Raw genomic sequence first — 27,630 nt, 5'->3', positions numbered from 1 at the left:
GATATACATTTAAATGGTTACTGATGAATAAATAAATACTTTGGACATGGATGCCCTCATATTTATTATGGGTTTACACTAATGCAGCTGCGTATATCAGTGTGAGACCCAAATGAAACCCTCTGCATTCAAAATGAAGATAGTAATTGATGTTAATTATATAAATGATCCTGGGTTGGGACCAGACTTGCTGTTCTGTGAATGGAAGGACTTTTTCCTGCACAGAAGGCATTCTGATCCAGCAAGGGAGGTGAATTTCGTCAGTTTCCCCTTCTCCCAGCAATACCACCCACACTGATGCAGGGGGTCATCAGAGGCCCCCAACCCTCAAGACCAGAGGGGGGCATGCAGGGAGAACTGGCAAAATTTGTCTCCTTCTCCATTCTGGCCATTGGAGCATCCAGCTAGTGGTGTTCAGCTTAAGACAATCCGGACTCAACCTACTGAATATATTTTACATTTTAGATAATTTCATGATTTATTAACCTTCCCAAATACTTTTATCACCCTGCATACGGAATAGTGCAGGGATGGTCAAAAAGTAGATCGTCAGATGTTTCGCACTTCAACTCCCAGCATTCTTGACCATTTTGGCTATGCTGGCAGGGGCTTCTGGGAGCTGAAGTCTGGAAATCTACCTTCTGTTCACCCTTTGAAGAGTACATTAAAATGAATGAGGGAGCAATCCTACGTGGATCAACGGTCGCCTCTGAGCCTGGGGGTGACTGCCTAGCCAGTGCAGGGCGGGAGAAGTGGTGAGAAGCGGATCTCCTCCCTGCTCCCACCAGCCTGCTTTCTCAGCTAGATATCTGATTTCAGCTGTCTAGCCGCAGGACTTCAGAGTGCGGGAAGGGGTGGCCGGATGACACATAGGATGTGTCGTACCAGCACTTCTGACCTCCCCATTCTGGCCCACCCCCAGGAACGCCCCGTTTCCCCTGCTGCACACTGCTCTTCTGAGTGTGGAGCTCAGGACCAGTCCGCGCTGCCTGCGAGGCAGCGTGTGGGGGGGTGGAGGTTGGTTCTCCAGAAACCGGTCTAGCCGCTGACTAGCAGCCATAGGATTGTGCCCTGAGTGGATTACATTTCCTAGCTTTTAATTCATTCATTCATTCATTTATTGCATTCCTATACTGCCCAATAACCTAAGCTCTCTGGGTGGTTCAAAACAATTAAAACCATAAAATACAACATGATAAAATACAATTTAAAGTTTAAAAGTTTAAAACTACAGTAAAAAATAAAAATAAAAACCAAATGGAACCTAGTAGCACTACAAAGATTTAAAATAAAGAAACTAAAACATTATTCATCACTTTTACCCTAGACCTGTGACCCACCAAGCCAAATGCAGCTCACCTGCCATGCATCATGATGTTATTTAGGTGGAGCTATTGCCTGGGATTTTTCCAAAATCTTCTGATGAATGGGTTGTATCCAACTGTAGTCCCACTCAGAGTAGGCCCATTGAAATGAATGGGACTTATGTTAGGTATAACATTGGACACAATTCACTAAAGATAAGCCTAACAACTGACTTTCTACATTTCAACCTTCAGGTTCAAGTCTCAATGTCATTTGAAGGTCAGTCCACTGTTGAAGTCAATCCCCAAACAAACATGGAAGACTTAAAGGCTTTCACATCTTTGAGTTTGTACATCATGTTTCACAAGACACAGCGGGCAGCACCTCAGGACCAGTTTATTCTGTATCTAGGAAGCAAAAATGTAAGATAATGTAATTTTTCTCATAGAAAGTATAATGTTGGACATAATGGTGGTTTTACAAGTGGCATGGTTTGGGGTTTCTTTTCATCAATATGGCTCTACTTCCATTTTCATAGTGGCATGAATTAGTGATTTTCAAACATCCCATGCTCACTTTCTCCTTCCCTCCACTGTCTTCATTCTTCTGCCCCTGCACTAGCAGAATGAACCATTAGTGCAAAAGAAACCAGCGGTTATTGAGACAACCAGAACCAAGAGGCAACACTCATTTCTGAAATGGGGCAAGTCAACAGAGCTCACAGAAGGGAGCGCCGCTGAACTGCCCTGTTCTGGAAATTTCTGTGCTTAATTTAGGAAGCACTAGTTCCTGTTGTGCTAAGGCTCTCATTCACTACCCAACAGAGCTAGTGGAGGCACATTGGCCGTATAGGATACTGCCCAGTGTTTTCAAATAGCAAACTATTTCATCTGCTGCACTGTGATACTGAGCCTCCTTGATACAACCACATTTCCAATCAACTGTCCCTGGACACTGAATATATTGAACAAATTCCTGAACTTAGCTTTCAGTGTTCACACTTCGCATTGTATATTTCAAGCCTTCCAGTTCCAAGATCTTCAAGATTAAGAGTGCTTATTTGCTTATTGACTATGAGTTTGCAGTTGTTCTAGGGATCCGTTAGGCAAGACTGCATTACAATTTCAAGAAAAACAGACACCTCTTGGAATACTGTAAGGAAATGAGGTGGAGCTGCTTGTCAAGAAGCGTAAGCTCAGAGGACCCTCTGGTGAAGACTAATTCATCCTTTATTCTTCTTTTTTGTAAGTGGAAAACTGCTTCAGGGATAGTGGTGTATATTTCTTAGTGACATCATGCAACCAGTGATTCGGGCAGCTAATCAGCACCACACAACTGGCTTTTGCCTGAAACTTGAACAACCTTTCCCCACCATTGCCAAAATTTTAGAACAGCACTTTCAGGGATGGAAATTAGCGAGGTTATCACGCAATTTTTAAAAAATCTTACCTGCTTACCTATGTGTAAGCCCCATTGAACTCAACTGGACTTACTTCTGAGTAGACATGTATAGGATTACACCATTAGTTGATTAATAGTATGGGTTTTAGAGCCTTTCTACATGAGGCTTTTATTGTGCACTCGTAATTGCTCACTCATGGTAGCTTGCTAAACCTTTATACAATATTATCATTCTCCAGGGTCTCTCGCATGCTTTGTAACCATCATCACATACATAGAATCATAAAATCATAGGGTTGGAAGGGGCCTACAAGGCCATCGAGTCCAACCCCCTGCTCAATGCAGGAAGCCTGATTCCCAGGCGTTCTCCCATCCAAGTACTAACCAGGGCTGACCCTGCTTAGCTTCCAAGACCAGACAAGATCAGGCACATTTTTTTTCTTAATGGGGAAAGTCTGGATTATCCTGAATGGCACCTTTAAACTCTCATTGTGCAATTATGCTATATCACAGCACCATCTGGTGGCTGTATAATGAAACATATAGAAAGGCAGAGAAAAAAGCACGTGTAAAGGAGCCAATCTTAATTCCACAAAGAATCCGGAAGCAGGAGCCCCAGTGAAGGTGTGGGATAAAAGCCTCATGAAGAAATGCCCTTAGTTTATTCAGAGTGGGAAACCCTTTTCAGCCCAAGGGCAGCAGTGGGTAGGGCCACAGCCCGAAGTGGGAGGAGTCACCCCCACTGCTGGCATACATCCCTCAACATGTTGTCCCCCCATTCACTCACTCGCACACAGAGACAAGACATACACAAACACTTATATACACAGAATGTCTCCTGTTCTTCAGCACCAGCTGTTACCTTTCCAGGCTCCTCCTTTCCACCTGGGACTGAGTCCTCCCTTTGTCTTGCTCTTTCTTGTCAGTAATATAGAAGGTTTGCTTGTACAGCCATATTTTCATCCTTAATTTTTCAGCCTATATTAGCTATTTCATCTGTAACACGTCTTGGAATCTCCATGATCGTATATTCTTTATTCCTCCCGCAGACAAAAAATTATCTGGGTCTTGCGATTAAGAATGACAACCTGGTATACATTTACAATTTGGGTGGCGGTGATGTGGAGATACCGCTGGACTCCAAGCCAGTGAGCTCTTGGCCAGAATACTTCAGCCTTGTTAAAATAGAGAGGTAATATGAACTACATCTGCTACATTTCTTACATAATTGATTGGGCTGACAAAAATCAAGAGGAAAGGAATATGGTTAATTTGTTGACATTATATTGTGGAGTGATGATCAAAGGTGTTAACCATACCATTTTAATAAACTGACATGATGGCTATTCCTGATAATTATCATCAGTGCTCCACTCCTAATTATCATTACAGCTTAATTATCATCAATATCGACTGCTTAAATGCAACAGAAGTAGAGAAGGAAGGAGGGAGCAGAATCATAAGTTTAGAAAACTTCCCTATTTTTTTCCATATCACTACATATGCGAAAAAGTTGAAACACGCAGGATATTCAAATCTACTACAGAAAAAGAAAATCAGAAATGAAGGTTGCTTTCTATTATTCTATAGCAGTTGCTTTTAGAGGGTGTTTCTACATTAAGCAAAAAACCCGCAAAACCCCACATCGTTTCCGGAGCATCCTGCTTTCTGTTTCTTTGCAGGATTAGAAAGGGTTTCTTTACATGGCAGCCACATGGTTTGAACTGAGGGAGTGTCTTCCTCCCTCTCTGGCATGTGTGCAAAGGAGGGGAGGGGAGTCTTGTTTTTGTAGCTTAACTTCTGCTGTACTGTTTTCTCACAGCCCCCAGGAAACCTCTGACAAACTTCTGAGTAGACATAAAATGTAAGATTGTGCTGTAAGTCTGCAACTCTTGACACATGTATGTGGGAGTAAACCCCATTGAACTCAGTGGAACTTACTTCTGAATTGATATAAGATCACCCTGTAAGTCTGCAACCCTCGACACACTTACTTGGGAGTAAGCCCCACTGAACTTAATAGGGTGCTCTGAAACAACAGAGGACGTTGCTTCTGAGCTTGGTGGGGTGAGGGATCAGATGTGTCTCCCTTCGTTGCAGGGAGGCATTTTACCCTCTTCTCCCTCCGATTGAGAAATGCAGAGGCAGGAGATACAATCAGTAAATGATTCTTGCCCTCTCTCCTGTCAAATCTCATCCTGACCACCCCCAACAACTGATTACAAATGCCCACAGCAGGCAGACACAGTGGTTTCTTCCACTATTGGAGAATTTCATGGGGAGGTTATGGCGTTCCTGTTCTGTGGGCTTGAAAAAAATACCACATTTATTGTGTTTGGGTAAAACATGAGATAGGCTGGAGGAAATGGCGGGAGACACCCTGGAGGGTAACGGCATCATCTAAGGAGCCTGCAAACTTCCAAAAGAGAGCCATCTCAATAGCAGGATAAAAGCTCTGTGTGATGAACCCCAGACTGTGTTCGAGATAACCTGCGGGTTCCTCAGAAACTTATCATGGGCTTGTCATTAAGAAGATCAATAACTGCAGAGGAACTTCTCTGAATGACAACTTGCCCACCACTAGCCCTAATCTTTCCCTAAGAATGCTGAGTTTGTGCTAGGGGCGGGGAGACACTCTCTGGTCCAAGCCAGATGTAACCTTAAATGTGTAAACATTTAATGCACAGACATTTTGTTCTTTAAAATGTAAATAACAGCCATGGAGGAAGCCTGAGTATAATCAGATTAGCGTGGGTAGGCGGGGGGGGGGGGTTAAGCCTTTACTCCCATACCACAGTCCCCACTAAAATCCCACCCCCCTACCCCTGAAAGTGCTATTATCCCTGGGGAAGGGAAGCTTCCATTGGCCCTGCAAGGTGATAGTGCCTGTGAGGGCACCTGATGAATGTACACCCAAGAACATGCCCCAGAATCCTCTAAAGTGTTCTGGGATCCCGTAATAACAGATATGCACAGGTGTAAAAGAAAAGCTCCCCTGGAGGTCTGAAAGCTTCAGCTTTATACTATGCCTATAATTGTCCAGTTTAGGAAAAAATATTATTTCTGTCTTCAGAGAATATTTATGTCTCCTTTAGTCTTCATCTCCACCCACCCCACCACCACTGCCCCGTGCCAGTCCATGTCTGGCCTAGTCTAAATATTTGTTCCAAAAAGATAAAAACCTTGTTTACATAATCCAGATCCGGATTTTCATAGCTCATTTTTGTTACAACAGGATTACATTCCTTTTCTACATGTCCCGGATGCTTCAGCCACATTCCAGTGCTGGCCACCTTGGTTCACCCAGAGGTTATCTACAGTATTTATTTATTTTAAGCATTTTTATCCCACTCATCAGCCAAAGAGTGGGTTACATGCATTCAGTAAAACAAGAGAGTACCTGCCCACAAGATTACCATCTAAAAAGACACGACACGCATGGAAAAAGCGGTGGAAATAGAAGAGGAAAAAATAAGTTGTTTTTCAGCAGGGCTGGTGGAATGGCTGCTGGTGGCAACCAGATTACTGTGCTTCTTTATAGAACTATGCACTCTATGCACAGAGTGTTTCCCACCTCCCAGATGAGCAGAGCAGAGCAGAGGAAGCTGCTCCAGCTGGTCTAGGGACTATAGACGCAAACAAGCTCCCAGAGAGCGAGCGATCAGAGCGAGTGAACAGGGGGAGCAAACAGGAGTTGGCCAGGGGAGTTGCAGTGGAAGAGGAGACAAAGAAGACAAAGGCAAAGAGCAGAGCAGAGCAGAGGAAGCTGCTCCAGCTGGTCTAGGGACTACAGAAGCAAGCAAGCTCCCAGAGAGCGAGCTATCAGAGTAAGCAAACAGGGGGAGCAAACAGGAGTTGGCCAGGGAAGTTGCAGTGGAAGAAGAGACAAAGGAGACAAAGGCAAAGAGGTAAGTGGACTGGAGGAAGCTCAGGGGGCTGTGCTTTTCCTTCTGAGTGGCTGTGAGCTCACCAGGTGCTCCTGAGAGCTCCAACAAATTGGGGGGGGCTGAGTACTCCCAGAAGCTGTGGGGGCAGGAAGTTTCAATCTGTTTCCCACCTCCCAGCTGAGCAGAGCAGAGGAAGCTGCTCCAGCTGGTCTAGGGACTAAAGAAGCAAGCAAACTCCCAGAGAGCGAGCAATCAGAGTGAGCGAACAGGGGGAGGAAACAGGAGTTGGCCAGTGGAGTTGCAGTGGAAGAAGAGACAAAGGAGACAAAGGCACAGAGCAGAGCAGAGGAAGCTGCTCCAGCTGGTCTAGGGACTATAGAAGCAAGCAAGCTCCCAGACAGCAAGCGATCAGGGGAGCAAACAGGAGTTGGCCAGGGGAGTTGCAGTGGAAGAAGAGACAAAGGAGACAAAGGCAAAGAGTGGGACTCTGTTTTTAACCTCCAGTGAGTAGAGGACCAGGCACAGGCTACTCTAGAACATTAAGAAGCTAGACACAAAAAGGAAAAGGAACTATGGAAGGAAAAGTCTCTCCAGTGGTGGTGACCTGCAAGGTGTGTACAATGTTTGTTTTCTTGCCTGAGAACAACATGGCCTACATGTGCAACAAGTGCAAGTTGATCACACTGCTGGAAGAAAAAGTAAGAGGACTGGAGCAGCGACGGTCAACCTGGTAGGGAATAAGAGAATACGAAGAGTTCTTGGACAGAACGGTGGAACTACAGCAGCAAAGTGAAGAACAGAAGCTAGAAGAGCAACAGAACCTGGTGTTCGGAGTCTACTACCAGCCACCCAATCAAGGAGAAGACGAGGATGAAACTTTTGAAAAGCAAACAGCCAATGTTTCAAGGAAGCATGATGAAGTAGTAATGAGGGACTTCAATTTCCCCGATATTTGTTGGGAGACAAATTCTGCAAAACTTGGCCCCTCCAGGAAATTCCTGACTTGTGTGTCAGATAACTTCCTCCTACAGGAAGTAGAGGAAGGAACTAAGGGATTGGCTATCCTTGACTTGATCCTAACCAACAGAGATGACTTAGTGGATAAAGTAGCAGTTACAGGAACTCTGGGGGAAAGCAACCATGTTATATTTGAGTTCTTGGTTCTAAAGGAAGCAAAAGCCAAGTGTAGCCAAACACATACCCTGGATTTTAGGAAAGCTGATTTTAATAAACTCTGAACAATGAGAAGGTCCCATGGCAAGGGACTCTAATGAGAAAAAGAGTCCAAGATAGGTGGGAGTTTTTTAAAAAGAAAATTCTTAAGGCACAATTACAAACAATTCCAACAAGAAAAAATGTGGAAGACAACAGAAGAGGCCAATGTGGCTTCACAAAAAACTTAGAGATGACCTGAAAACAAAAAAGGACACATAGAGGAAGTGGAAGGAAGGCCAAGCTACAAAGGAAGAGTACAGGCAGTTAGCACAGAATTGCAGGAATGGCGTCAGGAACTCTAAACCTGAGAACGAGCTGAGGTTAGCGAGGGATGCTAAAAGCAACAAAAAGGCTTTCTTCAGATACCTGCATAGTAAAAGACAGAGGAAAGAAATGGTGATTCGGCTATTAAATAAGGATGACAAAATGATAACAGATGACAAAGAAAAGCTCAGTTCCTACTTTGGCTTCTCCCAAAAGAGGGTCTACGACCCCCCCCCCCCCCGGCAAAGGCAAAGTACAGGCTGAAGGGGCAGGATTGCAGCTTGAGATCGATAGGCATATGGTCAAGGAACACCTAATTACTTTGCATGAGTTCAAATCTCTAGGGCCAGATGAACTGCACCCTAGAGTAATAAAGGAACTGGCAGAAGAACTCCCAGAACCACTGTCTATTCTCTTTGAGGAATTATGGAGGACGGGTGAAGTGCCAGATGACTGGAGGAGGGCTAATGTTGTCCCTATCTTCAAAAAGGGTAACAAGGAGGAAACTGGGAATTACAGACCAGTCAGTATGACATCAATCCCGGGAAAAATTCTGGAGCAGTTGATAAAGCAATCCATCTGTAAGCACCTTGAAAACAATGCAACGATTAATTGAAGCCAACATGGATTTGTCAAGAACAAATCCTGCCAGAAGAATCTGATCTCATTTTTTGATCAAGTAACCTCCCTTGTGGACCGTGGGAATGCTGTAGACATAACATACCTCGACTTCAGCAAAGCTTTTGACAAACTGCCCCGTGATATCCTGATGAGCAAACTAGCTCAAAGTGGGCTAGATGAAACAACGATCTGGTGGATCCACAGTGGGCTACAGAATCAGACTCAAAGAGTGCTTATCAGTGGGATCTTCTCAAACTGGGGAGAGGTAATGAGTGGGGTACAGCAGGGCTCAGTCAACATTTTTATTAATGACTTGGAGGAGGAGGTGCAGGGAATGCTGATCAAATTTGCAGATGACACCAAATTGGGCAGGATAGCTAATACTTTGGAAGACAGAAACAAAATTCAAAGTGATCTGGATAGACTGGAGCACTGGGCAGAAAACAACAGAATGATATTTAATAGGGATAAATGCCAAGTTCTGCACCTAGGAAAAAGAAACCAAATGCACAATTACAAGATGGGTGATACATGGCTCAACAACACTACAAGCGAGAAGGATCTTGGAATGTTTGTCGATCACAAGCTGAAGATGAGCCAACAATGTGATGTGGCTGCAAAAAAAGCAAATGCTCTTTTGGGCTGCATTAATAGAAGCATAGCTTCCAAATCCTGGGAAGTACTAGTCCCCCTGTGCTCAGCACTGGTTAGGCCTCATCTGGAGTACTGTGTCCAGTTCCGGGCACCACATTTTAAGATGCAGACAAGCTGGAGAGGGTTCAGAGGAGGGCAACAAAGATGATCAGGGGACCGGAAACAAAGCCCTATGAAGAGAGACTGAAAGAACCGGACATGTTTAGCCTTGAGAAGAGAAGACTGAGGGGAAATATGATAGTGCTCTTCAAGTACTTGAAAGGTTGTCACAGAGAGGAAGGCCAGCGTCTCTTCTCGATCATCCCAGAGTGCAGGACACGGAATAATGGGCTCAAGTTACAGGAAGCCAGATTCCGGCTGAACATCAGGAGAAAGTTCCTGACTGTTTGAGCAATACGACAATGGAACCAATTACCTAGGGAGGTAGTGGGCTCTCCCACACTGGAGGCATTCAAGATGAAGCTGGACAGCCACTTGCCAGGGATGCTTTGACTTGAATTCCTGCACTGAGCAGGGGGTTGGACTCGATGGTCTTGTAGGCCCCTTCCAATTCTACTATTCTATGATTCCCCCTGAGATAACAACAAGCTGCTATTTTATTTGATGATGTATGAAAGTAAATAAATGAAGTGGAATCCAAACCACTAATCTTGACAGGAACTGTTGGCTCTTTTTCGGTCTTCTCATTTGCCCTCCAATTGCATAAGCACCTTGGAGATTGAACAGAGCCCAAGAGTTAAGGCTTCTTCACACGGAGCTATTATGCTGCTATTGAGACTGGTTACTCACAGAAGTTTGCGGGTCCTTTAGATTATGTCGTTAACCTCCAGGGCGTTTCTCACACTAAATGACCTTTATTCCTTTTTTTAAAAGATCAGAGATAATGAGCTATCAAATTACCACACTTGAGTTCCGCTTCAGTTCTCTCTGTGAGAAGAGGAAGAGCCTCAATAAGAGAAGCTAGACCACAGCACCATCTAGCAGCTATACAATGAAACATATAGAAGACTCAGATAAGGAGGGAAAGGTGGGAGAAGGAAGTGCATGTAAAGGGCGTCCCTCATGATCCTGCATTTAAAATGGAAGTAGAAAGCCCCGTTTTAAATGCAGGATTTTAGGCTGGTGTAAAGATGCTCTTAGTCTTAGCTTGCTTAGTCTATAAGTAATCCCAGAGGAAGGCTGCCTCTGACTATTCTGAAATGAGTTTTCTACCTTTGGAAAAATGCTTCCTTATTTCCAAAGAATTAAAAAAGAGCATGGTCATGGTCTAGATTCTGCAGTTTAGCTCTTCCTTTGGAAAGTTAGACTTGGGGGGGGGGGAAATTGGTGTAAAAACAACTTTTTAAAAATTACTTTTTGTTAGACATTGTTTAACCTCTCATATTTAATCATTCAGCTAGAGATATGACCACGGGTCCCATTTCTCATCTCACTCTTCCTCAATAGGATCGGGAAGCATGGCAAAGTGTTTCTCACTGTACCAAGTCTCAGCAGCACAGCTGAGGAAAAGTTTATCAAAAAAGGAGAGGTCCCTGGTGATGATTCTCTGTTGGATCTGGAACCTAAGGATACAGTTTTCTATGTCGGAGGAGTGCCACAAGATTTTAAGGTAAGAAAAATAATTGTCCTGTGAATGGCCCTGCTTCTGGCAAAGCTCCATATATTTCTGAGCTGAATTAACTATTAAACTGATACCTTTATCTTGGAATTACATTCTCCGAAGCAGGGCTGGGGAACCTCAGGTCCAGGGGCCAAATCCAGCCCTCCTGGGGTCCCAATTTGGTCCTCTGGGGTCTTCCAGACGGTTATGCCCTCATCCCATGGCCCTGCCCCCGTCCCCCAACCACCAATCATCTGATGGTTTCCAAACTTTTGTACAGTTTTTTCCCATTCTGAACTGTTGAAATGGCTCTCCTAAGGCTTAGGGGGTGTCTCCATGAGCGATATACTCTGGGCTAGCTGTGTGTTGAGGTCATTAGGGATACATGATGTCATGGCCATCCAGGAGCCACCCCAGAGCTTATCAGGGAAAATCTGGATTTCCTGAGACTGCTTAAAGTCCGATTCTTTTCCTTCAGTCGGGTTCTCCTTGGTACAGTTGCTGTGTGCCCCAACCCTCGCACTGACCTTGGGTATGCTAGCCCTGCCCAGGGGTGTGCCTTTCACCATGACCCCAGTCAAGGGGTGTTTCCTGTGTGTTTCCCATTCCATCACAAACCAATCAGTGTCTACTCAGAAGTAACTCCCATTGTGCTCAATGAGGCTTCTCCCCTGAATGCCCACATCACAGATCGCCCCCCCCCAATTGAAACAGCACATTTTAAAGTACTAATTCTTTAAAATGCTGTATAGCACTTTCTCGAAGCTGCAATTCTGTTGTTTGGTTTATTGCTATTTGGAAGTACTACTTCCACCTTCTATCACCGGATCCTGCGCAGCATCGGGTTAGAAAGGGGGCTAGTTTCCCATCCGTTTCCCCTCCCTGTCTTTCCCAGCACAAACATATGTGTGTCTACTCGGGAGTAGCTCCCATTGTGGTCAATGAGGCTCCTCCTCGCACTGTGCACTCCCGAGATTCCCATGAGTCGAAATAACGCATTTAGAGAGCCTTAATGTCAAAGCTTCGAAGCTTCGATTGATTGCAGCAGCGCAGCTAAAACATGGTGTTCCTTTCATGATTGTCGGCAGGGGGGAGGGGGCGGGTAGAAGAGAGGAAGAGAATGATTTCTGTGGATACAGGGGAGGAAACCTCCCAGGATTTTATCAAAGGAGAAAGAGGGGAGAGCCTGGAGCGGGGGGAGCCTCTCTTATTGGTTGAGCAGCCCCTGGCAGTCCAATGACGTACACTCCAACCCCCCCCAGAGGTATGTTCTGTGAAGCGACTGTGACACAATTGCTCGTGGACCCCCGCCCCCCGCCCCATGCAGAGCAAAGCTGGCTCCTTGAAAAAATCCAGGTAAGCCATGATTGGCTTCTCCTTCCGTTGCCATGGAGAAGCCCCCTTAGTTACTGGCAGAAAGTGCTTTAAGCTACAATGTGTGGGCATTTTTGGTATTAATGGCCCTGCCCCTTTTGCCTTCAACCCTGCCCACCACTGGAAGGCAGCCACTGAGAGCTTCTCTGAAAGCTCTCGGTCTCAAAGGGTTGCAAAGGGAATAGGGAGCTTTAGTAGTCAACTCTCCTACGGATTCTTTAGGGGAGCCATGGCAGTTAAACTGGTTTGTGTTTGTGTGTTTTTACATCTTTGCGCTGCTGCTGGCTTTTATCTTGGTTTCTACTTGGGTTTATTCTGTTTTGGTTTATTCTGTTTTTTAAAAAAAATGGTTTTATATTATGTTTTACTGCATTTTATGGTTTTAAGCTTTGTCTTGTAAACTGCCCAGAGAGCTTCGGCTAATGGGTGGTATAGAAATAAAATGAATGAATGAGAATGGGTTTCTATTTGCCTATAAATCTATGCCCTGATCAATATTATTTCATCTAAATGAGGGAATGTACCTCTAGGCATGGATGAAATACATATCAGTGCAAAAGGTTGCAGTGAAGGGAAAACCTTCATCCAGAATGAAAGCCACAAAGCTCTTTATGTAGTAATCAGGCGATCCGTTCTGTTGTCTTGTGATAGCACTGGTCATGCATTGGATGGGGGAATGAAAAAGCAAGCACCTGGCCTTTGTTTCATCCAGCTCTGTGCATGTAGCTTTCTACTGGTTTACTGGACTGGGGGAGGAACCTAAAAGCACTGCTGGCAGTGCTGGGAGTTGTAGGACTTTTTTCTGTCTAAACATGCACAGGATTGCGCCCTAAGAAACATAACCAAGACAGGGTTGAAAGAAGAATGATAATGGTTGATAGAGGAACAGCCAGATGATGAGAGGATTGGAGAATATTAATACAGCATGGAGTTTTAAACAAAACAAAAAAGCTTTGTGGAAGTAAGACATTTTGAACAGGAATATAAAGGAGGTGAAAACAGCCTGACAGAGAAGAAAACTGTCCCAGCAGGCAAAGTAAAAGAAGGGCAGAGGGAAACTCACAGTGGCTATGGGTGTTTCCAGACAAAGCTTGTACTGCGCAGTCATCCTACCTTATCCACAGGGCAGTAGCCAATGCTGGCTACACACTCGAAGAAGCGAGCTCTGCTGACTGGTCCAACTACGGAAATGAGTATTTCTGCTCATTTTGGCGGTTGCTTTAGGAAGCGCTAGTTCCTGCCATGCTAGCAGTTGGTCCCACAGGTGCAACAGAACAAGCAGAGACATAGCGGCAGTATTGGATCCCGCCCACAGAATTTTCTGAAAGGCCTAGGTGATGTCGTCTTCTAACAACACACATGTACTCCTGCAGTGTTTTCCCACTGCTTCTTCCATCTCTGTTCCAATGACAAAAATCCATTAAGGGTGCAATCCTGTGGGGATAGGCAGCCGCCTCTGAAATCAGAGGTGACTGCCTATCCAGTGTAGGGCAGGAGAAGCACAGGGAGGATCATTCCCTCCATGCTTCTCCTGCCCTGCATTTGTGGCTAGACAGCTGATTTCAGCTGTCTAGCCACAGGAAGGGGAAGCAGGGGAGGAGGTTGCCAGATGACACATAGGATGTGTCATACCGGCATTTCTGCCTTCTCCACCCCAGAACACCCCATTTTGGCCACTCTTCTTCCGAGCACAGACCACAGGGCCATTCCTCACTGCCAGCGGAAGCTGGGGAAGATCAGTTCCCCGGAAACCAATCTCAGAGCACAGGCTCCGCGGTCGGTTCCCGGGAAACCAGATATCCTATGGCCGTCTAGCCGCTGACTAGCTGCCATAGGATAGCTCCCTCTGGATTTTAAGAAAGACAGAACAGTTGCACATTGCCTTTTGATTGGTAGTGCTAAGAGCCATCCGTCTGGAAGCATCCAGAGTGTGCAGTGACAGGAAAGAACAAGAAGGAGAATAAAAAGCGGTGAAGGGAAAAGACATATATGGAACAGATTATTGGAGAACCTTACAGGAGTTCACAAGTGATGCAGTAATAATAAGAAACTGAGAGGAAAAATACAAGATATTATAGTCATGGGAGCATGATTGGAGTTTTCACATTAAACAGAATAACTCAAGCCTAGCCTGCAAAAAGACTCTTTTGCAGATGTGGCTTAGCTTACTAACATCAAGAATTTGACTTTGACTCTCACGACATTGATTTCAATCATGTTACATTTGGTTCCTTCTCTCTGCAGCTCCCACCAAGTTTGGACCTGCCTGGCTTCATTGGCTGCTTGGAGCTTGCTACATTGAATGATGATGTAATCAGTTTGTACAATTTCAAAAACATCTTCAACATCACCAAATCTGTACCTTGTGCCAGGTAGGGTGAATTACATTCGTCATTGTTTTTGTGGTAAGTGGTAATGCAGTAAGAAGTACCTTTCCCTTTATTATTATCAATCTCACAAATCTATGTAGGCTGACTCTGATGAGAGTGAGTAAATTTAAATATGCATATAGAAAAGAGTAGCTGAAATACTCCTGTATTTGAACTTATTTCTAAGCTCTATTATTCCCCTGCTAATAAGAATCTGTCCATTTTCTTGCTGATGGGCAAGGTCACAGATTCATCAACATTGCTTGATTTCTCAACCTCCTACCATTAGTTCAGGAATCATCCCTTCCTATCCAGCATGTCTGAGACCCCAATATACATAAGAAGTGCCATGCTGGATCAGACCAACGGCCCATCTAGTCCAGCATACCGAAATGATATTATATTAAATATTAAACATATTTATATAAGGTCTCAGCAGATAACACCTATTTCTGAACCTCCTTAAACTCACACAGTTAATAGATTACTACATGAAACAAAACATTAAAGAGAAAAAAAATAACCCAAATACTTCTTCCAGTAAACATTTCACAAGCTGGCACCTTAATCTATACAAACATTGAATGGCGGACTGGATAATAAATTGCGGTATGCCGTACAGGCCAACTACCTCATTTCCTGATTTTCCCTTTCAATGTCACTTCTATAATTACCTCTCCAGGGCAAATCATATAGGCCTTCTGATTACGGTGTTCTGGTATTTCTTTGCCTCTCTTCTTCTTCTTGCTAGAGATAAGCTGGCCTTTACACAGAGCCGGGCTGTGAACTATTTCTTCGATGGCTCTGGCTATGCTTTGCTGAGGAATATTGAGAAAAGAGGGAAGTTTGGCCTGGTGACTCGTTTTGATATAGAAGTTCGAACACCAACAGATAATGGTCTCCTACTCCTGATGGTTAATGGAGTAAGTAAAACCTGATTTTACATTTCATTTCCCAGTTCATTGATATTTTATCTGATATAACGTAAATTATTTAAATTCTCTAACGTAAATTTATGAAGAAAATGCCAACGACTATGTATTCAAAGGTACTTGGGAAATTATATGCTGTGATAAAACAAGTCGTGTACACCCAGTTCTATCTGGCAAGGGAAATCCCAGACAAGTAACTCAACGTTGTAGATTTCAGCAAAGAGAATTTTGCCTGTTCTCTGATTTACTCTCGACATGCAAAAATTAAACTCTCCAGCTTGCAATTCCCACGGCCACCATTGGAGTCTTATGGGAATCTTTTTGTTAAGTGCTCTTAAACATCCTTTTTCCAAACTCTGTGTCAGTGGCCATTGTGACACCCCCTGGTAGGGGGGCAGTTAGGGCTGAGCAGTGGGGCCAAAGTCCAGAGTCCCACAAGTCGGGGTACACCAAATGACTATCCGGGGGGGAGAGGAGCAGTGGCAAACATGCCCTGTGTCAGCATTTTATTCCTGTAGTTATAATGGTGCTATGATTTAAGTGAGTTCAAAATGCAAAACAGCACATGCTCAGAGTATTTTTCCTTTTTATCAAGACTGGCAAACGGGTGGTTTTTTGTTTCGTTGTTTTTGCTGTAGCATATCAGGAATGTAGAACCAGTTGCAAAGGGTAGGGGAGAAGGGAAATAAGCACAGAATGGCAGGGAAGGGGTAAGATTATTAAGTCCAGGGCCTAAAATTATTTAGCTGAATGATGGCCCTCTGGTTTTCTCTCCCGATATATGTAGTGCAGAGATCACATTCCTAGGGTTCAACCAGGCGTAGCACAGTTATAAAAGCACACCAGACAGACTTTTTTCCAGTCCTTCCAGTTTTGTACCTAAGGGTACCCTTTAGTTTTTACCCTTAAAGGTAGCCTAAAAATAATTTTAAATTAAATAAGTAAATAAGTGAAGCATCACCAGGTTTCTTTAGGTAAGTATAGCCCATGTTTCCTTTAAAAGGGATACATTTTACTGAGCATGTCATTGTATCAAAAGCCAAAAAGACAATCAGGAAAAAGATTTCTAATTTACAACATCCAAGCAAAGACAAAATTAAAGGTGATATTGTCTCCTGTTAACTCGAATCTCAAGAGCAGATTCTGGATGGCTCTGGTGAGGAAGAAGGGGCAGGAAAGCCCACTGGGTGAGAACTCTGCTTGTGCTTTTATAGCTAGCAATGTCATATTAATAACCAGTGGGGTCATGGGCTGGTGAACAATTTGTAAAACATTATTAGTATTTGTAAATGCTCCGAAACATTTATTTATTTAATATATTTCTATGGGAAAAAACCTTTCAAGGCAGCTTACAAAGACTGGTATAAATACAAGTCACAACAATAAAACAATAAACTTACAAAGTCAGCTATTAAGAAAAACCAAGCTAAAAACTCAAGCACACTGTTCTGCAAAATATAAAATTCCAGTGAAAATGTAAACAACAGTAACTAAAACTATCACAGTTCAGTGGCCCATTAAAACTTATCTTAAGAAAAGGCCAGAGAAAACTAGTGTGCCTGAAAAACTCTTCTAAAGGCCTCTAATAATGGGGCCTGCTGCACGTCTGTTGGCATTGTTGTCCACAACCACAGTACAAATCGTTTCGGGAAAACGTTATTACTATTTTGTCTTGTGCAGAGTATGTTCTTCAGCCTAGAGATGCAGAATGGATACTTATATCTACAGTACGATTTTGGCTTTGCCAGTGGCCCTGTGATACTAGAAGATTCGATGAAGAAGGCTCTGATTAATGATGCAAAATTCCATGAGGTACAGATGAGTATATTTTATGGTCTTTTAAAAATTGTGGTTATCACCTTTTCAGAAATGGTTTTATTGTATTTTTTATTTTCGCTGCTAATACCTGCCTTAGGTGTTCTGTGTAGAAAGGCAGAATATACATTGAAACAATACATGAGAAATAGGTATAGAAAGGAGAGTACTTAGAAAAAATAAGGTGACATTACACTAATTAAAACAAATAACCCTCTTATCTATGTTGTACTATTTCCTAATATACTTTGATGTGAAGTGGCAACAAACTCTGTGGAACAGGGATGGTCATAATGAAACTACACACTGAAGAAAAACTGGATATGTCTTCATAACTATTATTGTTTTGTTTTGTTGCTGTTGCTGCTGTTATTGTTACTCAGCACTTGTCCTTACAAAGAAGTATTAATGCAAATTTTAGAATATTTTAAACTACCAATATAGTTATAAGAATGGTTAAGTATTAACAGAATTCCAACATGGTATGATTGTCCCTTAGAGTAGGCTTTTAATGATGAGTGGATGCTCCCATCCTATTTCATCCTTGTTCTGTGGATTGGCCCTGCACGCTGTTCTACCTGCCTCCCAGTTTAATGTGGAGGATTTCTAAGATTACATGCCCACTTTGCCCACCTATGCTTAATTGGGAAGGTAGCTTGATTTTTCCAAACCTAATTCCAAATTTGGAAATTCCATTTCATTCCTGGTTACATCATCACGAGCGCAAAGGGGTTTCTGAATGGCCCTGTGAGCCCCCTTGACATGACCCCTGCTGGCCCCTGCTCCCCTCACTTACTTGGCCTGATGTGGTGACTGCTGCTGCAGCAGCAGTGATGGCAGAGGACAGGGAGATATGAAGAGATTTCCTTCCCTTGCATCTTCACTGGCACCAGAGACCTGGGAGATATTGTCTTCTTCTGGACAAAGAAAGCAAAGGGCCTTGGCACCTGGGACACTAACCTTCGAGGCACTGGGAAGGAGAGACAAGGGAAGGAAGGCCTCTCCGGCCTCCATATCTCCCTCTATGTGCTGCCATGGTTGGAGCTGCCACCACCTGTTCAAGTAGGTGTGAGGCCGTGGATCAGCAGAGTAGTTCATCTTCAGACTGGATTGTGATCTGAGTTAGAGAAGTACTCTGGGTCCTACTACTTGAGATCCTTTCATGCTGAAGATGCTATGAATAGGGGTTGAAGCGTGTATTTTACCACTGGACTCAGGGGCCTCCTCATTCTGCCAGTTTTGCCGTTTGATCTGAGCACACCTTTAAAACAATTGCAAATGAACAGTGTGTACAAATAATCTCTCTCTCTTAAATGTTCTCTTATTTGACAAACGCTTTCAGCACAATCCTGTACACCGTGGGAGGGTAACGTGTGGCCCTCCAGATGTTTTGGCCTACAACTCCCATATCCCTCAGCATTGGATATGCCGGTAGGTCTGGTGGGAGTTATAGGCCAAAACAACTGGAGGGCCACAATTTGCCCAGGCCTGCTATGCCATTAAAATCAATGGGACTTCTTAGTAGACATGTATATATTTGCACTGTTAATGAAACTTTATAAAATACAGTTATACTGTTGCATTATGTACCGTCTTGTATATTGTACTATGCCATGGCTTTTAACCTGCAATTTCATCCCTCTTTTCAGATATCTGTTATATACCATAATTCTAAGAAAATGATCTTGGTCGTGGATAGGAGACATATAAAAAGTATGGAAAATGAGAAGAAAAGCATTCCATTTACTGATGTCTATATAGGAGGGGCTCCTACTGAGATTTTAAAATCCAGGTTGGTTTATAATCCTGATTCAATGGTAGGGAAAACTTCACCTACTAAATGTCTGTGTGTCAAGTTGCTGGCACACAAGCTGGACCAATAAAAAGGGTAGCAATCCTTTTTGTCTCTTTAAAAAAAAATCCTTTTCTAGTTGGATTACAATTGTGTTGCAAAGCATCCTATTTCTTGTTGCAATTTCACAATTGTAGTAAAAAACATATATGAATAACTAAGACAGTGTTTTAACAAAACCTAGAGACAAGGTTTAGTATGTGTGTGAGATATGCAGCTTTTTAAAACTATGTTCCGCTGCATACTGCTCGCCTTTTGTTGTCCAGCATATGACAAGTTTGGGAGTGTCCCCCCAAAATTCCTCACTTAGGATGAGAAAATATCTTGAGCCCACCCTTGTAAAAGGTTTCAGATCCTCCTTACTTGTCACCACTGCATAGCATACTGAACCTAGTAGGATGGATGTGCCTCACACGAAATTTTTTTTTTTTTGCGGGGGGATTCACCTATGTCAGAGCATGATGCTGTTCTGTGCAAGTATTACAACTCTGCATATATTTAGTATCAGGATATTAGCCCGCCTTTGCCCTCTGAACAAATGTCATTTCTTCACAGTGGTGTCAGTTCACACCTGGCCATCAGTACCAGTTTTAGGGGTTGTATGAAAGGGTTCCAATTCCAAAAGAAGGACTTCAACTTGTTAGAGTTGCCAGGAACCCTGGGAATTGGCTATGGCTGTCCAGAAGAATCACTTGTAAGTATAGTAGTGGGCTTACGTCTTCTGGTGGTGGCAGCAGTTTTAATTTCTAGATGTATATATTCTGATATTTTTCCCTATTATATGTGCTGACTTATTTCTCCCTTTTTGTGCTAAATGTCAGTAGAAAGTAGTAGTAGTATTTTCTCATCAGCTTGTAATACTTAAGGAATAGGAAAATATACATTTTTCAAGTGAAAATTCGTCCCTCTGTAAATTACATTCATTTAGCATAAAGAAATGGGAACTAACACTTGATATGCTACTGAATGCAGAAAGTAAATCAAAATAGAAAAGCAATGTGGTAGGCCTACTATAGTTTGCATTCACCAAGCATTGTGACAGCTTAATAAATCTTTCCAGCCTTACCCCCACCTCTTTCTCTCTCTCTCTCTTCATAGGTCATATTTTAAGCTAGCTTTTTTATTTTCAGTTTTGCATACTTGGGTGAACACTCTGACAGTTAGGTACAAAATGCATGATGCCAAACAGCCAATATTTCATGAATTATCTTGCAGACAAACAAACAAACAAACCGTGGCTTCTTTTCTCTATATCTGGTTTCTTTCTTTCCTACCTATTTGAAGTAAGCAAAGGAGCTCCCAGTGTCAAAATGTTTTGTGGCCTCAAAGCCTCAAAAAGCGGAACAAACTGAACACAGACATGAGAACATTTTTTTCCTTCACCATAATTTCAGTACCATAGAACTCACTGGTGGAATTACGTTTCCAAAGATCTATGGTAAAAAAAAATCTCACTGCTGGCGATGGAGTCAGCATTTTACCTAAGAAGCTATTGTTTAGGGGTAGCTGAACTAGAAAAATGTAAGGCGGTGTTTTTATGGCACAGGTCTATGTGACAAATATCCTACAGACTTTTCCTACTACACAGCACGAACAGAGGATTGCATGGGCCAGGAAGAAAGCAGGGGAGGCTGTGCTTTCACTGGGTTGGATCCAGATTTAAGCTGGATCAACTGCACTGGCGGAGGTAAAATTCCCCACCCCTCCTTCCCACAGCATCCCCTCCAGCCCCATGAAAATACTACACAGAGTCAGGAGACCCTGCTGAATGGAGTGAACTGTGTGGAGGAAGGGGGAATCCCCCCAAATTCCCCCTGAGACTGAGTTGAGGAGAGATACACTAAATATGGATTGAAATATGTGGATTATTCTCATGATAAAGAAATCACACAAATTTACCACAAGCCCGTTAAACCCACTCTAGCCCACATTCTCATGATGCCAAAGGCTGCTTTCGTACATAACACTAAATCATGGTTTATGCTAACCATGGTTTGTTGCTTTAGCCATGAATTGTCTTGCAGGTAAGCAACCAAACGGTGGCTTGCTTTCCGTATTTCTAGTTTATTTGTCTCTTGCCTATTTTGCTAGCCTTCAGAGTGGTTTTGTTTTCAGGCTGTTCTTGCTGGGCACCTCTGTTTCAGGGGAAACAGCAGTGCAGACAAGCCAGGGATAAACCGTGGATCTGGATTCATACTACAAGCTACAGTTTAAATAAGCCAGACTTGGTTAAGCCAACAGCAAACTATGTGTTCTATTGCTATTTATAGCTGGTTAACAAACCGTAGTTTGTTTACGGGGATGGGTTCAGACACAGCAACAAGCCAGACTTTAACAAACCACACCATGGCTTAGCATTATGTGCAAACCAGGTCATGTCTGATGAGATTGGAATGTATCTTTGGTCCCTCTGGGTCATGAGATCTTCCAGTTGAGATGTTATGTTCTATGCACAGTGAGAGTAGACAGAAGGAATAAGCTAAGACATATTGCAAATAACACTGCGCATAGAGGTTCCAGGTGGGAGTATCATCCAAATAGCCCCTTTCTCTGTGATGTACTGAAGCACAATTCACAAGATGTATTCACTTCAGCATCACTAACACATAAGCCACACTGAAAGGAATGGACATTATACAGCAGCAGTGCTTGATAGATGTATATTGCGGTGCCAGGAGTGTTACAATGGGATAAGAGTTTACCATACCCTACAACAATAATACACTAAACAATTGCTGCATGGAATGTGACAACTCAGCCACTTGAGCCCTATGGATTCTTTTTCTATCATTACTTTCAGATATTTTTCTCTACTATCTGTATAACTCTTGCTTTGTTTACTTGGTGAGCAGATGTCCCGCAAAGCATATTTCAATGGAGAAAGCTACATTGCATCCAGCCAGAAAATCTCCCCCTTTTATGGTTTTGAAGGTGGTTTTAATTTCCGAACTTTACAGCCCAATGGACTGCTGTTCTATTGTGCTGAAGGAGTAAGTATGGTTTTCCCGTTTAAAAAGAAGTTATGTATTTTTAAATAATCTGGGGAAAATTTAACAAAATCTGGCATTTCGTTTTTAAGGAAAAGGTTCTTTTAAAAGAATTTTACATATCAGTGGATATATTGTAGGGCAGCCTATGGACTAAATCCCACAGGTCTCAATCCAGAGAAATCTAGTTGCTCTTAAGTCCCATTGAGATTAGTGGAAGTTTTAAGTTAGTTACAAGTAACTTGTTCATTTGATTTCAATGGGATTTAAATGAAACCAGCGTTTTCTGGATTGGGGACAAAGAACTCGACTGATGAGGGCATAGCGAAACCTAGTGTAAATGTGAAAGTCTTGTATGCTGTCTAATACAAAACCACAAGTCTTAAAAGTCTTGTATGCCATCTGATACAAAAAATAAGTTACCTTCTACAGTGTTTGTATTTGGCTTGGACCAAGAGTATCCATATGTACAGTCTGGATTTGGAACTCTTGGTGGTAACAAAAAGCAGTCAATGTTCTCAACTCAAGGAAATCCAATAGCACATGTGGGAAACGGTGGGCCCCATGAAGCTTTCAGAGGCCTTCTGTGCAAGCCACCATGGTGCCAAAGCTCACTGCCACCGAGTTCCCCCCTCCCGCCTCCTTGCCAAGTTCATGCTACCCCAAGCCAGCTGCTTGGTGGGCTGGTGGGAGTGTGACTGAAAGAGGGAAGATAGTGTGCCGGGTGAATCCCCAGCACAATCGCACTTCTCCCAGCCCACCATTCAGCTGTTTGGTGGGCTGGCGGGAACACAATTTAAATGGGAAAGACGACATGCAGGCATGATTCTCCCAGCGCACCATCCTCCCCAGCACAATTGCACTCCTGCAAGCCCACCAAAGAGCTACAGGGAGAAGGGGTTACCCCACCCACTTTCCACACACCCAGACCCATCCCTGCATCCCTCCCCTGACAGCTATTATTAACGTAATAAATAGACACTTTAAATGCATTCACACATTTAACATCCTGTCAGTGTTGACCCCTTACTCAGTACACTTACTCTTCTCTCTATAAAAGAATCAAAGGCATTACAAAAATATTCACCAAACTTTAGAATCTTCACCAAATTTTCTTCCCTTGCTTTGTGGATCCAGTGTATTTTTTTCTGTGTTTCAGTCAGATGTGTTCTCCATTTCTATGGACAAAGGGACTGTTGTTTTAAATGCAAAAGGTGTCAAAGTTAAGACAGCAGACAGGTCCTATAATGATGGGAAAGCCCATTTTGTCATTACATCTGTCTCATCAGAAAGGTAAAGCAATAACGTATTTTCATTTTAGCACACATCTTATTATATCTGTAGTTCATTACTCCACTTGGAGATATTTGCTGGAATCCCAAAAGCCATACTCTGTTTCCAGAGTGAGATCTTATATAAGAAAGTCATCATGAATGTGGTTTTTTTTTTTATTCTTTCCCAAAACTGGTAGGAACATTTGATCTCAGCCTAGGTTTATTATGACCTTTTATTTAGCACAATGATCACCCAACCCTGTGAATACCACACCAGTGTAAAATGAACACATTTTTGTACGCTGTTTTCTAAATATACACTTTTTTACAATTGATTTTCATTAATATAATGTGCCAGAAGAAGGTAGATGCTAAGAAGCTGTTTCAGGATGAACTCTTGCGTTGATGGTGCCACCTAGTGAGTTGTTCAAGTTCAACATCATCGAAACAATTACGTTGCTGGCATAATGTATACTGTCACTTGATAAACAGATGACTTTAAAAGACCCTTCATAAGAAGTATGGTTTTGTTTGCAGGCTTGAGCTTTTGGTAGATGAAAAAAAGCAGATCACAGATAATTTAGCGAAGGATGGAACTGGGGAAAAGTCTGTGAGCACCAAGAAATTCTACTTTGGTGGCTCTCCCATCAGTACTGAATTTGCCAACTTTACTGGCTGTATAAGCAATGCCTATTTTACAAGGTAAGTGCATTTTGACTAGTATATGTTTTGTTCCGTAGCCAAGATATAGCAGGATGGTTTTCCCCCATACTTTCTTTTTAATTAATAGACTCGGTAAGTCTGAGGTTTGCAGATGCAAAAGAAAAACAATCTGTTGAGGGAAAAATCCTCATGGAGTGGGCGAACCAAAAACAGCTCCATAAGAACTCAGTGGCATGGAATAAATAGTGACAGAGAGAAAAGTGACAACTGGATGGGATGGGTAATGGAATGGAGTGAGTTGAAAGGAAGGAGGGAGAGAAAGACACATAGATATAAAAAATATGTAGGAAGAACCATCTCATGTTTGAATAAGTTGTTTCCTTGTTCATAGTGAGAAGCTATTTAAAAATATCCCCCAGGGCAGAACTGAGGGCTGTCCATAGATTTCAACTAAGAAATCAAATATTTTAATGTAGCTGCAATTGGGGACAATGTGGTCACCCCACAAACTGCATAATGGAGGGGGGAACCCAAAGTAGAGAAAAACACCCCAAAATAGCTCACTGGAGACTGAGACTTCTCAATGCACGTGCAAAGTTGACAAACTGCTGGGAGTGAGGAAAACCAGGCAGGACTGGAATAGAATGGAGTGGCTGGAACCCTGAACACAAAGACTCCATGCTACAACGTTTTGCTGAAGGGTCCCACATATCCTCATAATATTGGCCACTTTATCTAATGATGTTTTAATCTGTCAGTGCCCACTGGGAGCCTCTAGGATCTGGTGGAACTGAAAAAAGTAATGAATACATTAAAATGTGCAAACTAGAGTGGGAAATAAACTGATACTGGGATACACCACTACAAAACTTCCAGAAACTTAGTGGGAGCCTGCCAATAGCCTGCAATTTTCAAAGTTACCAACTTCTCTGATGCATGGCCAACACACTCTGCACTGTTTCTGCTTCTCCCTTGGGACTGAAATTTGATCTAAATTATTTATCCAATTATATTTCCATTCTCTATCCAAACAACAACACTCAGCTTGAAATGTATAAATATTTGCTTTTTCATCACAATAATCAACAAAACATATGGGCCATGAGTAGCAGTGCTCAGCTGTGCATGCAGCAAAATCTTTGTCTTGTTGGCAGTGGAAAAGCAAAGGGCTCTGTGTTCCCATGGATCAGTTGCATTCACATGGGGATCTCATAGGCAAGACATGTAAAAAAGCACTAGTTGTTTTTTAAAGGAAGAAAGAATCTCTGCATGCAAAATCATAGTTTTTACATTGCACTTTTTTTAAAAAAATAGATTGGATCAAGATGTTGAGGTGGAAGACTTCCAGCGTTACCCTGAGAAAGTCCAAGCATCGCTTTATGGATGCCCTGTTGAATCTCCTCCAGCTGCCCTTTTGCATAAGAAAAGAAAAAATTCTTCCAAATTCAAAGGAAGCTACAATAAAAGGGTTAGCATCCGCATCTGGCTTAGAGCTACTGAGATATTCTATTTTGTTTGTTTGTTACATTTATATATTGCCTTTTCCCCCAAGGAACCCAAGGTACATGTTTCTCCTCCTCCTCTCCATTTTATCCTCACAACAACCCCGTGAGCTAGGTTAGGCTGAGAGTTGGTAACTGGCCCAAAGTCACCCAGTGAGCTTCTTGGCTGAGTGAGAACTAAAACCCAGATCTCCCAGTTGGATACTCTAACTACTTAACCACACTGTTAAAACTAGTTTGTTAAAACTAACAATTGGCATACTGGGACTTGCTATTTTCAGCACTTTCATCATTCCAAAAGGTTTTCCTGTAGAACTTTTCTCTCATCCAAACTCAGCCTTAGACAAACCAAAATTTTCCTCATAGGGATATCAAGACTGTTTTTTTTATTACAGTAATTTAACCATAACACCATTATGCTCTGCACTGATTAAGCTATAGTAAATGCTATGCCCCAGATACTTGGGCATCATCCCTCTTTTACTTATGAGCATGCATTTAAAAAGTGAATGCCATGTAGGTTCTCTCAAATACATTTATTAGATATTTAAGGCAGCCATCCATGAAATGTTACAGATCCTAAAGAATTTTAAGCTTTAGAGCAGGGATGTTGAATCTCTTTCAGTCACATTTCAGTGGTGGATGAGACCGAAGGCAAATGGGGCAGGGCCAAAAGACCAGCATATTTTAGCTTAAAGCTCTTACTGGCAGGAACTAAGCCTTTAGGCATTTTAGCCTTTTAGAATAGGGAAAAACTGCACAAAGGCTGGGAAACCACCAAATGATTGGTGGTTGGGGGAAAGGGGCGTGGCCTTCTAAGGAACCCCAGAGGACCAGTTTGTCACCCCAGGCGGGCCAGATTTGGGTCTGAGGTTCTGCACCCCTGCTTTAGAGGCAAAGGCTACAATCCTATAGCCACTTACCTGAGAGTAAGCCCCATTGAACTCAATGGGACCTGCTTCTGAGTATAGGATGTGTTGTTTTTAATCATATTACATTTATAGAGCCAGCAAAAAATCCGTTAAAGCATAATAGATACCTATCACATACCAAATATACTGGACATGCATGAAAATAATCACATGTAGGTAGATTAAGAACACTATCAGTATTCCAAAGTTCCAGGGATGCTCCCTGTTTGTTCCTGGTTATACTCTTCAGTGCTAAACCTGGAGCGGGGCATGCTTCCTTGACCCATTATTTATTTTACTTACTTACTTGGGAAAAGCTGTGGGGAAATATTCAGTGTGATGGCTGAAGGCCTGTTTCAGCTTGGTCCTGCTGCAATCATCTGTACAGAAGAGCTGGGATCTGATTTTTTTTTTTTTAAGGATCGGTGAGGGGACCTGAACCCTTCTCACACCCAGCAGTTATCTCCCACAGTCTCTCTTTCCAAGGGCTTCTGAATTTCTGAGCTAATTCTGTTCTGGAACTTTGGTTGAGAAGAAAAGCATTTCAGGCAGAGTGCAAATAGGACACACACACTGGACATCTTAGGACTGCCTCTCCCAATCTCCGTTTTGCTCTAAAAAGACCCTTAACCCAGTCCCCGCAATACATTGACTTTCATATGTGATGGGGCAGGCCTGTATTTAAAAAACTGGGCCTGCTGCCATCACTTCTGGTGTAGCCCTAAGATGTTTTTATTAAAAGATGTCATTTGACGACAGCACCAAGGAGCAAAAGTTACATATTTAAGCAGGAGTTTTTAATTTTTTAGTAACAATATAAGGAACATATACATTAGTCATCTTACCATCAGCATGTTCAGCTTTGATGTAACTCACAGCTGATCTGTCCGATTAGCACTGCAATGAAGTTTAGACCTGCCACACCTGTACTGAAGTAGAACATAAAGGTAGGAAAAATGAAAATTGTGCAGCAACTTACAGAGAACTAATTTATGACTTCCTTT

The 27,630-nt window shown here is 42.7% G+C and overlaps 1 protein-coding gene and 1 long non-coding RNA gene across 2 annotated transcripts in view; one reads left to right on the top strand and one right to left on the bottom strand.

Moving 5' to 3' along the window:
• Positions 1–27,630, top strand: part of LAMA4 (laminin subunit alpha 4) — a 131,123-nt gene that overhangs the window by 89,664 nt on the left and 13,829 nt on the right. Inside the window, exons 19-30 of the mRNA XM_084827324.1 lie at positions 1,560–1,727; positions 3,756–3,898; positions 10,794–10,956; positions 14,566–14,693; positions 15,442–15,613; positions 17,303–17,434; positions 19,087–19,229; positions 19,845–19,983; positions 22,142–22,279; positions 23,436–23,569; positions 24,088–24,252; positions 25,528–25,681. Of these exons, the coding sequence (XP_084683450.1) occupies positions 1,560–1,727; positions 3,756–3,898; positions 10,794–10,956; positions 14,566–14,693; positions 15,442–15,613; positions 17,303–17,434; positions 19,087–19,229; positions 19,845–19,983; positions 22,142–22,279; positions 23,436–23,569; positions 24,088–24,252; positions 25,528–25,681 (1,779 nt within the window). The remainder of the gene's footprint in view (positions 1–1,559; positions 1,728–3,755; positions 3,899–10,793; positions 10,957–14,565; positions 14,694–15,441; positions 15,614–17,302; positions 17,435–19,086; positions 19,230–19,844; positions 19,984–22,141; positions 22,280–23,435; positions 23,570–24,087; positions 24,253–25,527; positions 25,682–27,630) is intronic.
• LOC146359430 (uncharacterized) lies at positions 1,360–27,555 on the bottom strand. The gene is made up of 5 exons (XR_014786652.1): positions 27,472–27,555; positions 23,364–23,454; positions 15,365–15,508; positions 3,569–3,881; positions 1,360–1,712 (listed from the first exon to the last, which is right to left on the bottom strand). It is a non-coding gene; the product is annotated as an uncharacterized LOC146359430 (long non-coding RNA).

Source organism: Heloderma suspectum, chromosome 1, assembly GCF_057233095.1.
Source record: "Heloderma suspectum isolate Gila_16-S chromosome 1, 16-S_ref, whole genome shotgun sequence".
In the NCBI taxonomy this organism is placed as follows: Eukaryota; Metazoa; Chordata; class Lepidosauria; order Squamata; family Helodermatidae; genus Heloderma; species Heloderma suspectum.
This window is presented reverse-complemented; position numbering and strand designations above follow the sequence as displayed.